This window comes from Lipotes vexillifer, unplaced genomic scaffold (genome assembly GCF_000442215.2).
Source record: "Lipotes vexillifer unplaced genomic scaffold, Lipotes_vexillifer_v1.1 scaffold1048, whole genome shotgun sequence".
Taxonomy (NCBI): Eukaryota; Metazoa; Chordata; class Mammalia; order Artiodactyla; family Lipotidae; genus Lipotes; species Lipotes vexillifer.
The window spans coordinates 310,083-322,501 of NW_006785351.1; the positions used below are offsets into that span (position 1 = coordinate 310,083).

At 40.0% G+C, this 12,419-nt stretch overlaps 1 protein-coding gene across 3 annotated transcripts in view; it reads left to right on the forward strand.

Moving 5' to 3' along the window:
• The window catches only part of ALDH9A1 (aldehyde dehydrogenase 9 family member A1), a 28,297-nt gene extending 16,396 nt beyond the window's left edge, over nucleotides 1-11,901 (forward strand). For all 3 annotated transcript variants that reach the window (XM_007457390.1, XM_007457391.1, XM_007457392.1), the window contains exons 7-11: nucleotides 2,241-2,429; nucleotides 2,655-2,742; nucleotides 6,669-6,810; nucleotides 9,765-9,877; nucleotides 11,449-11,901. In XM_007457390.1, the coding sequence (XP_007457452.1) occupies nucleotides 2,241-2,429; nucleotides 2,655-2,742; nucleotides 6,669-6,810; nucleotides 9,765-9,877; nucleotides 11,449-11,543 (627 nt within the window). In that variant the 3' untranslated portion in view covers nucleotides 11,544-11,901. The remainder of the gene's footprint in view (nucleotides 1-2,240; nucleotides 2,430-2,654; nucleotides 2,743-6,668; nucleotides 6,811-9,764; nucleotides 9,878-11,448) is intronic.
• Nucleotides 11,902-12,419: the final 518 nt, after the last annotated feature.

Below are 12,419 nucleotides of genomic sequence, written 5' to 3' on the forward strand. Positions count from 1 at the left end.
TTAAGGTTCATCTATGTTGTAGCATGTGTCAGATTTTCCTTCCTTTTCAAGATTGCATAATATCCCGTTGTATATGTATGCCACATTTTCTTTATCCATTCATCTACCGGTGGACATTTAGGTTACCGCTACCTTTGGCTATTGTGACTAGTACTGCTATGAACATTGATGTACAAATATCTGTTCAAGTCCCTGCTTTCACTTCTTTTGGGTATATACCCAGAAGTGGAATTTCTAGATCATATAGTAATTCTGTGTTTAATTTTTCAAGGAATTGCCATACCGTTTACTACAGCAGCTGCACCATTTTACGTTCTCACCAACAATGCACAAAGGCTCTAATTTCTCCACATCCTTGCCAGTGCTTGTTATTTTCTGGGTTTTTTTTGGTCGCAGCCATCAGAGTAGATGTGAAGTCGTATCTCACTGTAGGTTTTTATTTGTATTTCCCTTATGATTAGTGATGTTGAGTGCATATATAATTTTATAAGATAGTGCCATATTCCCCTCCAAATGGGTTGGACCAACTTGCACTCCTACCAACAATATATGTGTGCCTATTTCCTCACGAGGTAAGGGGTGATACTTCATTGTAGTTTTAATTTCAATTATCTAATTATGAACGACATTGAACATCTTTTCTAGGCTTAAGGACCATTCATATGTGTGTGTGTGAATTGTGCATAACTTTTATCCAATTTTATATTGAACATCTAGTCATTTCCTTCAATTCTTTTTGTAGAGATTTTTTTCTTATTCACACATAGTGAAGTTCACTTTTTTTCTTTTTGGCCGTGCTGCAACACTTGCAGGATCTCAGTTCCCCAGCCAGGGATCAAACCCGGTCCCTTGGCAGTGAAAGCGCCAAGTGCTAACAACTGGGCTGCCAGGGAATTCCCAAGTTCACTTTTTTTGGTGTGTTATACTATTAGTTTTGATTTTCCCTCAGTTTTTATAAGTTATTTAAATATTGGTGATAGTACCCTTTATCTGTGATCTACATTGTAAATGTTTTCTTCCAGTTTGTTGTCTTGGCTTTGTTTAGGATGTTTTTGCCATGCAAAAGATTATTGATTTTATGTAGTCAAATTTATCATTTTTTTCTTTCATTGCATCTAGATTTTGAGTACTAGTTAGAAAACCTTTTTCTGCACCTAAGTTATAGTGGAATTCACCTATATTTTCTCTTGGTAATTGGTTTTTTATTCTATGTTTAGATTCCTTATACATTTGGGGTTTACTCCTGTGTACAGTATGAGATTGTATCTTTTTTTCCACATGGCTAACCAGTGGAACCATTTATTACTAATTCATCTTTACTCTAGTGGTTTTAGATTCCACCTTTATCATAAACTAAATTTCCTTCAGTACTTGGATCTATTTTTGGACTTTCTTTTCTATTCTGCTGTTCTGATAGCATTTGAGTAGTATTTATGTTCATGTCTGTGAGAGGGTCTAAATAGTCATTACTTGTGTGTGTGTGTTCTTTTAAAATTTTGGTTGCGTTGGGCCTTTGGCACTGCGTGCGGGCTTTCTCTAGTTGTAGCGAGCAGGGGCTACTCTTCATAGCGCTGTGTGGGCTTCTCATTGTGGTGGCTTCTCTTGTTGCGGAGCACAGGCTCTAGGCGCATGGGCTTCAGTAGTTATGGCTCGCAGGCTCTGGAGTGCAGGCTCACTAGTTGTGATGCATGGCCTTAGTTGCTCTGCAGCATGTGGCATCTTCGCAGACCAGGGATCAAACCCATGTCCCCTGCATTGGCAGGGGGATTCTTAACCACTGCACCACCAGGGAAGTCCCATTACTTGTGTTTTTAGAGACAAACATTGACTCTGAACCGCCCTAGGTTTTTATTAGACTCAAGGCCTCAGTTCTTGATCTATTTTTACTCTTCAGTCCCTTCTACTCTTACCTCCTGCTCTCAAAATATACAGCCAAATTGATCATCTGAGATGAAGAAATAGAAGTCCTGTGGGTCATATGGATCTATTAACTGCTTTAAGGAAATTTATACAAAAACAAAGGCATAACTTTTATCTCAAAGGGCAGAGAGTTTGTGTGTGGGGTACTATGTCCACAATTACATGTGTGATCCTATTCAGTATGGTGATAATTTTTAGAAATGGAACTAACCTTTAAAGAAAGTATACTGTCTCTTTTAAATTTAAAGCTGTTGAACATTTTTTCCTTTTCCTTTTTTCCCCCTCATCTACATATGAATTTTTATGTGTCTGTCCTTTAGGTTTGTTGTAACGGTACAAGGGTATTTGTGCAAAAGGAAATTCTTGATCAATTTTCAGAGGAAGTGGTGAAACAGACCCAAAGGATAAAAATTGGAGATCCCCTTCTGGAAGATACAAGGATGGGTCCCCTGATCAACCGACCACATCTGGAGCGAGTCCTTGGGTTTGTTAAAGTGGCAAAGGAGCAGGTGAGAAACAAGTGGAGGTGAGATGAGAGGAGGGGGAGGGGTAGTTACTCCTAGGTTGCTTGCTCTATGCTTCTTTCCTATGGTCATGTCCATTTGGGAGCTGTATTCTGCATTGTACTTGCAGTGGAGTGACTAAGTATGCATTTGTTCAGGACACAAGTGGCATTTCGGGAATGCATACTGGTGTTTTATGTTTAACACAAAATATGCGTTCTTTTTTGGCAGGGTGCTAAAGTATTATGTGGTGGAGACCTCTATGTACCTGAAGATCCCAAATTAAAGGATGGGTATTACATGAGACCTTGTGTGTTAAGTACGTCCTCTTCTTGTTTGCTTTTAAACAGTTTGAATTAAATGTCAGATAGACAAGAATATTTATAAACTGTGTATATGGTATAAGGCAAGGGTTGGCAAACTGTGTGTCCCCGCTACTCAGATTTAAGGAGTAGAAGTTCTCCGTTACCTTGGAAGCCTCATGTGTGCCCCTTTTCTTCTTGGACAATGATATCAGTTACCTGGGACTTAACTGGGTGTACAGCTGTTGTTCTAGAATCAAGGCACTCCAAAAAAATGAAAGGGCATGTTTGTTAAAAATTCAGTAATGAATTTCTTTTCTCAAGAAAGTTGGTAGAGAATGTGCTTTTCTTTGAACTTTAGGTCATCAATATAATAAAACCAATTTGTTGGACAATATATTAATATTTTCAAAAATTATGAGATATAATAATTTTAGCACTTCCTTTCAGTCTGAAAACTCTCCTGGTTTGGACAGTCAAGTATGTGGTCATCGTACTGTCCTCACACCCATCTCCTTCTCTTCTACTGGGGGTGACACTGTTCTAGATGTTGTTGTTGTCATTTACTTTTCTCTGTCATTTTATATTGTATGTTAGTATCTCCTATAAAAATATTGCTAGTTTCCTTGACTTTAAAAACCTATATATAGATGGAATTATGTTGTATAATTCCTTACACCTTATCCTGAAGATAGATTCAGCTGATTTTTGTCCCTGAGGTTGATAGTGGTGTCACACTTTTCAACACTTGATATTTGGTGCAGTTTAACCTTTTAGGTCTTGCTAAAAAGCTAAAGATCTGCTGAGGTTTAAGGGCTGTGAATTTAGCATCCATGCCATGGATTAGCTTGTAGCTATTAAGGAAGAGGGAAAACTTACTATATGTTTTTACATAGAAAATACAGGTTAAACAGTAGTGTTATCCCAAATCTATTAAAATACAGGTTAAACAGTGTTATCCCAAATCTATTAAAAATCAAATATGTGCATGGGAAAAAGAACAGAGAATATGCATCATATTTTTTTTTAAAGGAATCAGGTTTTTTGTTTTTGTTTTTAAATAAATTCATTTTACTTATTTATTTTTGGCTGTGTTGGGTCTTCGTCGCTGCACGTGGGCTTTCTCTAGTTGTGGTGAGTGGGGGATACTCTTCGTTGTGGTGCGTGGTCTTCTCATTGCAGTGGCTTCTCTTGTTGTGGAGCATGGGCTCTAGGTGCATGGGCTTCAGTAGTTGTGGCACGGGGGCTCAGTAGTTGTGGCTCACGAGCTCTAGAGCACAGGCTCAGTAGTTGTGGTGCACGGGCATAGTTGCTCCATGGCCTGTGGGATCTTCCCAGACCAGGGCTTGAACCTGTGTCCCCTGCATTGGCAGGCAGATTCTTAACCACTGTGCCACCAGGGAAGTCTGCATCATAACATTGGTAGTGGATTTCTCTAGATGCTGGGATTAAAGGTGATTTTTTATTATACTTTGTGCATTTCTGAATATTACAGATTTTCTACAGAGAACATGTATTTTGCAATTAGGAAAAAAAATGTTTTTAAACAAACTGTGAACCTATGCAAAGGACAGGGAGCTAACTACCTTAACTTCATTCTAGTGATTCTGAAAGCCTTGTTTGTCACCTACAGTGTCAGTATCATTTGGAAAACTTGTTAAAAATGCAGATTTCTCGTCCCTGCCCTAGACCCCCAAATGTCACTTTCAGGGCCCAGGACCTTGAGATCTGCATGTTAATAAGTCCTCAGTACATTTTTACGCATGTTAAAGTTTGAGAATGACTCCAGAACCTCAATCTTTAGATTAATTTACTTGAGATTTGGGGCTAAAGTATAATGAGTGTTATGTGTGGGTCAGGAACCTTTTCTTTTCTTGTAACATCAACTGCCGCTTTATCCCCTCATCTCTTTTGACTCTCCAATATAGAATGCATTGCACACAGAGCCATACTGTGTTATCAACCTGTGTAAGACAAACTGTATTCTGGGACTGTTGGGTAATGAATTGTCTTGAGTAATTTAATATTCTGGCAAACAATTTCCCTAAAAATTGTATGTGGATTAGTAATTTTCAAAGATTTAGATTATAATAAACTATCCTTAAGCACAACCTAAAATTATTTAATATACCTTTGAAGATAGTTTAGGTGTCCCCGGAGTACAGTGTAACATACAGACGACCAGAGTGCTGTTCTTACTTTGTATGCACAAGTTCTGATTCATCTCTTATGAGATTTTAGAGTCCTCCTCTTTGTAGATATGTGAGAAGTTGGTTTTTAGCTTTGGCTAGTGTAAAGCTGGTGTTTAAAGTAGGGTTCTCAAGCTGTTTTGTCTGCCTCCACATTGTTTACATGTATCACACAACCTTACAAACCACATATCTCACTCCATGCCTGGTTGCCAGCATTGAGGTGAGCTGTTCTTCAGCCAAAGTGTGGATAAAAGCACCACTGTCTTGAGGATCAGTGGGGTTCAGTATTTCACATCTAAATATATGAGCTTCTTTAGACATATATGCATATTTTAAAATGTCAAGTGTGAATTTAATCTTTTTAGGGAATTAGCCATGTAAAAACTTAAGTATATCTTCATATAAAATGAACACTCTCAGTTATTTCTAAGTTATTATTTTTACATTGTATTTTCTCTTTTAAAAATATTGTTTCTCATTCTAATCATATCAGAGTCATTAAGAAAATGTGAAAAAATGTTAGTCATGTGTAACATTTTAACAGAAATTGGGAGGATATATACAGTTTGTACCTTTTTCAGTGAATGTTAATCATGAGCATTTACTTACTAAATTTTCTTGAAAAACATTACTTTTTTTTTAGTAATCATTTTAATTCATTTGGAGTACACACACACACACACACACACACACACACACACACACACCGTTTTTTTTGTTTTTGTTTTTTTTTAAATTTTGGCTGCACTGAGTCTCTGTTGTGGTGCATGGGCTTCTTTAGTTGTAGCACGCGGGCTTCTGTAGTTGTGGCATGTGGGCTCCAGGGCACGCAGGCTCAGTAGTTGGGGCGCGTGGGCTCTCTAGTTGTGGTGCACGGGCTTAGCTGCCCTGCGGTATGTGGGATCTTAGTTCCCCAACCAGGGATCGAACCCGCGTCCTCTGCATTGGAAGGTGGATTCTTAACACTGGACCACCAGGGAAGTCTCCAGAACATTACTTTTTGAGGCTTCATAGAAGTTCATCATTGGGTTGTGTACCATTCACGTGATCATCCCATCTATTTTGGATGTCTAGTGTGTTGCTTCTAGTTTTTTTTTTTTTTTTTTTTTTCGGTACACGGGCGTAAAGCTAAAACCCCTTATCTACTACCCAAGTCCCACAGATAACTAATGACTTTGGTGCATAACCTTCCTGTTATTTTAAAATAGTTTAGCATACCTATACATACACTCAGGACTTGATACTCTTTGGGGTGTGTTTTAATTTATACAGGCCTCTCCCGCTGCGGAGCACAGGCTCCGGACGCGCAGACCCAGCGGCCATGGCCCACGGACCCAGCCGCTCCGCGGCATGCGGGATCCTCCCGGACCAGGGCACGAACCCTTGTCCCCTGCATTGGCAGGCGGACTCCCAACCACTGCGCCACCTGGGAAGCCCATGCTTCTAGTTTTGACTGTTACAGGAATGTTGTGATTGAAGTCCTTGTATGTACATCCTTGTACACCTCATTAGCTCTTTCCTTATGATGAATTCAAAAAAGTAGATTTAGAATGAACACAGAGGCCATGGCTCCTTAATACGTAGTGTTAAATCGTCATGCAGGAAGGATGCTCGGATTTATATTCACACTGAAAATGTCACACTGAAATTTCTCTGAAGCCGTGTATTCAGTTTACTATGAACAGGAAATTTTAACGTGCCAGAAATAATCATTCCTTTGCTGATGTTTGGTTTTTTAATCATGTTTGCAGCTAATTGTAGAGATGACATGACCTGTGTGAAAGAAGAGATTTTTGGACCGGTTATGTCCATTTTATCATTTGACACTGAAGCTGAGGTTCTGGAAAGAGCCAATGATACCACTTTCGGACTAGCAGCTGGTGTCTTCACCAGGTAGGTGGGGAAGGACACCCCAGTGGCTTTGAAGAAATGGGGCTGCAATGTCTTCTTAGATATTTAATTGATCTTATTCACTCACTGGAGTTTGCCCTCACTGCATTTTCATCAGCACTTTCTATTTGCTTCAGCTAAAGTCAAAAGATGGCAAAGTAGCATTTCACAGTTAGCCCTGAATAGCCAGAGAACCCTAGTGTTGAGTTTAAATTAAGCTATTAGCTTTATTGATGAAAATTCTATCCTTTTTTCATTCATACATTGAATAAATATTTAAGTTTCTGATCTATGTAAAGCATCATGTTAGGTGCCTATTAAAAACATGTATGTCAAGGAATTTAGAAATCCATAAGCATATAAATACTGGGCAGTATCCTTCAAAGCCATGATTTTTAGCTTTATCGTAGTCCCTAAATTGGAATGCATTGTAACACATGTGGGCCTTTTTTCTATTGTTGTGTATTTAGGGTGCTATTTCCAGTTTTAACTGTTGTAAGTAATGTTGGGATTAATATCTTTGTACATAAACTTTAACCACTGTAAGAAAAACAAAAAGTGATTTTGGAGAAAAATTTCTTAGAAAATTCTTGCAGATTGCTTGTTTATGTACAAATTCTGATTAGTCTTTGGCAGTAGTAGGCAGTTTTCTAAGACTGTTTACACTTGGGATTATGCTGTTTCTTTAGTGACATACAAGGTTACTTTTTGTAGCTTTGTGGTCAGGAACGTGGGATGAAAGACCAAGTCTCCCCTGAGGACCTGATATAGTAGCTTCTTTTTGAGCTCTGAAGAAAAAAGTGAGGGCTACTTTTTTTTTTTTTTAATAGACTTTATTTTTAAGAGCACTTTTAGGTTCACTGCAAAACTGAGTGGAAGTACAGAGATTTCCCAGCTACCCCTGCCCCACACATGCATAGTCTCCCCCATGATCCACATCCCCCACCAGAGTGGAACAGTTGTTAGAATTGATGAAGCTACATGAACACATCTTTATCACCCAAAGACTATAGTCCACATTAGGGTTCACTCTTGGTGTGCATTCTATGGGTTTGGACAAATGTATAATAACTTGTACTCACTGTTGTAATATCATACAGAGTAGTTTCACTACCCTAAAAGTCCTCTCTGAGGAGCTGCTTTTTTGTTTGTTTGTTTTGTTTTGCTTTGTTTTTTTGGGCTGTGCCTCACAGCTTATGGGACCTTAGTTCCCCGACCAGGGATTGAACCCAGGCCCTTGGCAGTGAAAGCACAGAGTCTTAACCACTGGACCGCCAGGGAATTCCCAGGAGCTGCTTTTTTTTTTTTTTTTGTATATATATGTATATTTTAAAATATTTATTTATTTACTTGGTTGCGCCGGGTCTTAGTTGCGCACGTGGGCTCCTTAGTTGTGGCAGGTGGCCTCTTTAGTTGTGGCATGTGAACTCTTAGTTGCAGCATGCGTGTGGGATCTAGTTTCCTGACCAGGGATCAAACCCAGGGCCCCTGCATTGGGAGTGTGGAGTCTTAACCACTGCACCACCAGGGAAGTCCCAGGAGCTGCTTTTTTTGATTTGAGGATTGAGTGGGATAAGCCTCTCCTCTTGCTTTGCTTCGCCACCAAAATACAGACAAAGGCCCGTTACAAAGGAGGGTGACTCTTTTTTTTTTTTTTTAAAACAGCTTTGTTGGGATAATTCATGTACCAAACAATTCACCTATTTAAATTGTACAATTCAATAATTTTTAGTATATTTACAGATTGTACAACTGTCATAATCTAATTTTAGAACATTTTCTTCATTCTAAGAACAATAACAGTTACTCTGCATTTTCCCCTCCCCCCAGTCCCTGGCAACCACTGATCTACTTTGTCTTTATAGATTTGCATATTTTGAATATTTTACGTAGATGAAATCATACAGTATGTGACCCTTCACGACTGGCTTCTTTCACTTAGTTCATCTACTGGCTTCTTCTCAAAGTTCACTTACTGTTATAGTATGTATCACTACTTTATTCCTTTCTACTACTGAGTAATATCCTGTTGTATGGATATATCACATTTTGTTTATTCATTGACCCATTGATAAACATTTGGGCTGTTTCTACTTTTTGGCTATTATGAATAATGCTCCTATGAGCATTCATATATGAGTCTTTGTGTGGATATTTGTGTATTTCATTTCTGGTGTATACCCAGGAGTGGAATTGCTGGATCCTATGGTGACTCTGTGTTTAACTATTTGAGGAACTGCTAAACTGTTTTCCAAAGTGGCAGTACCATTTTACATTCCCATCAGCAATGTATAAGGGTTCCAGTTTCTCCACATCCTAGTCAGCAATTGTTATTATCGGTTCTCTTGATGTTAGCCATCCTAGAGGTTGTGCAGGGGTGTCTTGTATCAGTTTTGATATGCATTTCTGTGAGTTATCTTTTTACTTTCCTGATAGTCTCATTTGCAGCACAAAATTTTAAAATTTTGTCAGTGTAATTATTCTATTTTTTCTGTATCTGTTACTTTTGGTGTCATGTCTAAGATTGTATCTAACCGAAGGTCATGAAGATTTATTCCTGTTTGCTTCAAAGAGTTCTGTGGTTTTCACTCTGACGTTTTAGGTCAGTGACCCATTTGAGTTAATTTTTGTGTGTAGTGTAAGAAAGGGATCTTCCTTCATTCTTTTGCATATGTATATCCAGTTGTTCTAGCAGTATTTGTTGAAAAGACTATTTCCCCCATTGAATTGTTTTGGCACCCTTGTTGCTGCTGCTTATTTTATACATGCGTTTGGATGAGACTATAAAATTCAAATCCTTATCTATTTTGCATGGATGGTATAAGATTTTAAAACACATTTTGAAGAAACAAGAATTTGGCAATGTTTTGAGACCCGTAGAAGTGACAGTCTAACTTTTCCTGGTAAGGTTGTAGCAAAAGAAACTGTGAATAATCAATGCATTTTTTTCTTCATAGGGACATCCAGCGTGCCCACAGAGTGGTGGCTGAGCTTCAGGCTGGAATGTGCTTCATTAACAACTATAATGTCAGCCCAGTGGAGTTGCCCTTTGGTGGATATAAGAAGTCAGGTGAGGATCTGGGAACTGTGAAAGTAAACCCACGTCTCTAGAGACACTGGTCATAATTCAGTCCTTATGGAACAGGTTCCTAAACCTGTGTGTGTATCAGAATCACCTGAAAAAGTATATGAATTCCTGGTCCTCCCCAGGCCCACTGTATCCGTCTCTGGGAATGGAAGCTGAGCATCTTTATTTTTTCCAGAAGCTCTCCAGAAGTCTTTGATTGTGAACAGCTGACATATATCTGAAAAAGGTTTATCTCGTGGGTAGGATTACTTTTTCCTCACAGTCTGTGATTGCCATTAAGTATGAAACCACCCCTAGGCGTTCTAACCATGGCAAGTTTGTAAATCTAGTCTGTTAGGAGATTTGAGGCATCAGGAACATAGCCATTACTTTGAGGTTCTTTCTTTGGAGTTTGTTGCTAATTTCACCAATTCTGTATGAAAATTGGTTTGGACTTTGTAGGTGCACCATTCTAAGAGTCCGACCCCTAGTCTCCTGGCAGATATTTATGGCCATCACAGCATTGGCAAACATATAAACATGGATGAATGATGATGAGATGGTGGGTGTTAATTTGACAGTTTTATCTGGTATTGCGTTTGGTATCATTCTGGCATTCTCTAGTCATACTTCACTAGTCATTCTTGTCCCTATGGGGTACCTGAAGGAGCTGTAACACAGACCTAAATGCAGGGTAGGAACCAAGGCTCTGTTTTATTAATTCATAACCCTCAGTTTGTTTGGAATCTGCAGCTTTGGCCTCAGTGGGGCCTCTGAGGCCAGCTTTCCCTTCCTTAAACCTGAATCTTTGGATCAGTGCCCATGGTTATGCCTATATGAGATGAGAGGGACAGAAAGCTGGCCTAACATGCCCAATGGGCTCCATGCTGAGAGGATTTGGAAAGGAACAAAAGGCAGAGTGAGGCCTTAGCAGGGCCATTGTGTATGTCCCATTTGGAATGATGCCCCCTGGAGATGTGCATTTTTGGAGACTGGGCCTTGCTCTTAGGATGCAGAGCCTGCCTCAGTCTGGGGTAGGGGGCACAAGGAAGGCTGTCCTGTAACCTCATCTACTATTGATTGGGCAGTGTCTTGGCTTTTGAGTAACCTGAGAGCCTAAAGGGGCCACTCCCCACGTGAGTGGACAGAGCATAAATAGTAGGTGCTCTTACAGATTTAGTATAAGAGAAGGTTAATAAGCCTATTACGTAGAGTTAAGTTTTAAGTTAGCACTGACTTTCAAAGGCATCAGGTTGATTGTTAATTGTAGAGAATGCTCTAATGCTTGATAAGAAAGTCTGAACATTTTTAGACCTTAGTCTAGAAGAGTAGATACTAGAAGTTAAGAGTCGTACTGGTAAGAAATGAAACCTAAATATTTCCCTATCCCCGAAGGCTAGTGTGTCACTTTTCCCACGTCTAGCTCCACAGTTAATACATGCAGTTGAGGACTTGATCCCAGAACTTCTTGGCTCTGCGCTCTTCTCCAGCCCTGGGAGCAGTGCCTGTTTTCTGCAGGTCACTGTGGCTGGATTACCGCAGTGGCTCACCTTCACCCCTTCTCTTCCTTTCAGGGTTTGGCAGAGAGAATGGCCGTGTGACAATTGAATATTATTCACAACTAAAGACTGTGTGCGTGGAGATGGGTGACGTGGAGTCTGCTTTTTGAAAACGTGCAGTGAAGCCAGTGAACACGGCCGGGCCTGGGAATAATGAGAACTGGCTCTCTTGACCTCGGCGGTGCAGCCACCTACCAGTTTAGATCCAGAATGTTGGCCATTCAGGATAAGAGAATGGTTCAGTGTTACTCTTCATCGCTCAATCAGTTTCCTAAGTGAAAATGTGCATAAGTGCCTTTTAGCTGCTAATCAAGAAAGCTGTGAATTTCCTTAAAGCAAATTTCTGGGAAATCTTTGAGAGCCACTAGCACACTACTGGAAAACAGGGGGAGGGACCAGGATTGTTCTTCCACAGAGCCGACCCACTGACAGGTTCATTCTCTAGCTTGCTTTAAAGAACCCGTGCCTTTAGAGGTTCCTGGGGGAATCAGCAGAGATTTCTGCTCCTTGACGTTTTTAAAGATATGGCCCCTTGTCATTCCATTCAGAAGGCTGGCAGTCGGGAGAGAGGGCTTGGCTTATTAATAGACGGGTCAGTTTGGTGTGAATGCTGACTGGCCAGAGCCAGCGCTGCGGGGATGGGGGAAACCGGCTTCAGTCCTTGAGTTACAGCTTGGTCTCTTATGACAGAAGAGTTTCCTTTTAAACGTACAGATTATTTGTAATCCGCTGCAGTATACTGAAACTAAATAAATCACACCGTCAGTCCTTTCAGTGTCATGTTTTGAAGCTATACACATCTCAGGGTTATAGGAGGACACAGGATAGGGCTAAAGTTAAACGTTTAAGGCAGAGGATCTGACCTTCTTTGCAGTGAGTACACATGGGCAGGCTTCTGTTGGCTGTAATGAACTTTCAGTGGCCCATTCAGACTTCTGGGCTCCATGTTCTTCCCAGCCCAGATAAACTGGGCCTGTCCTTAAAGG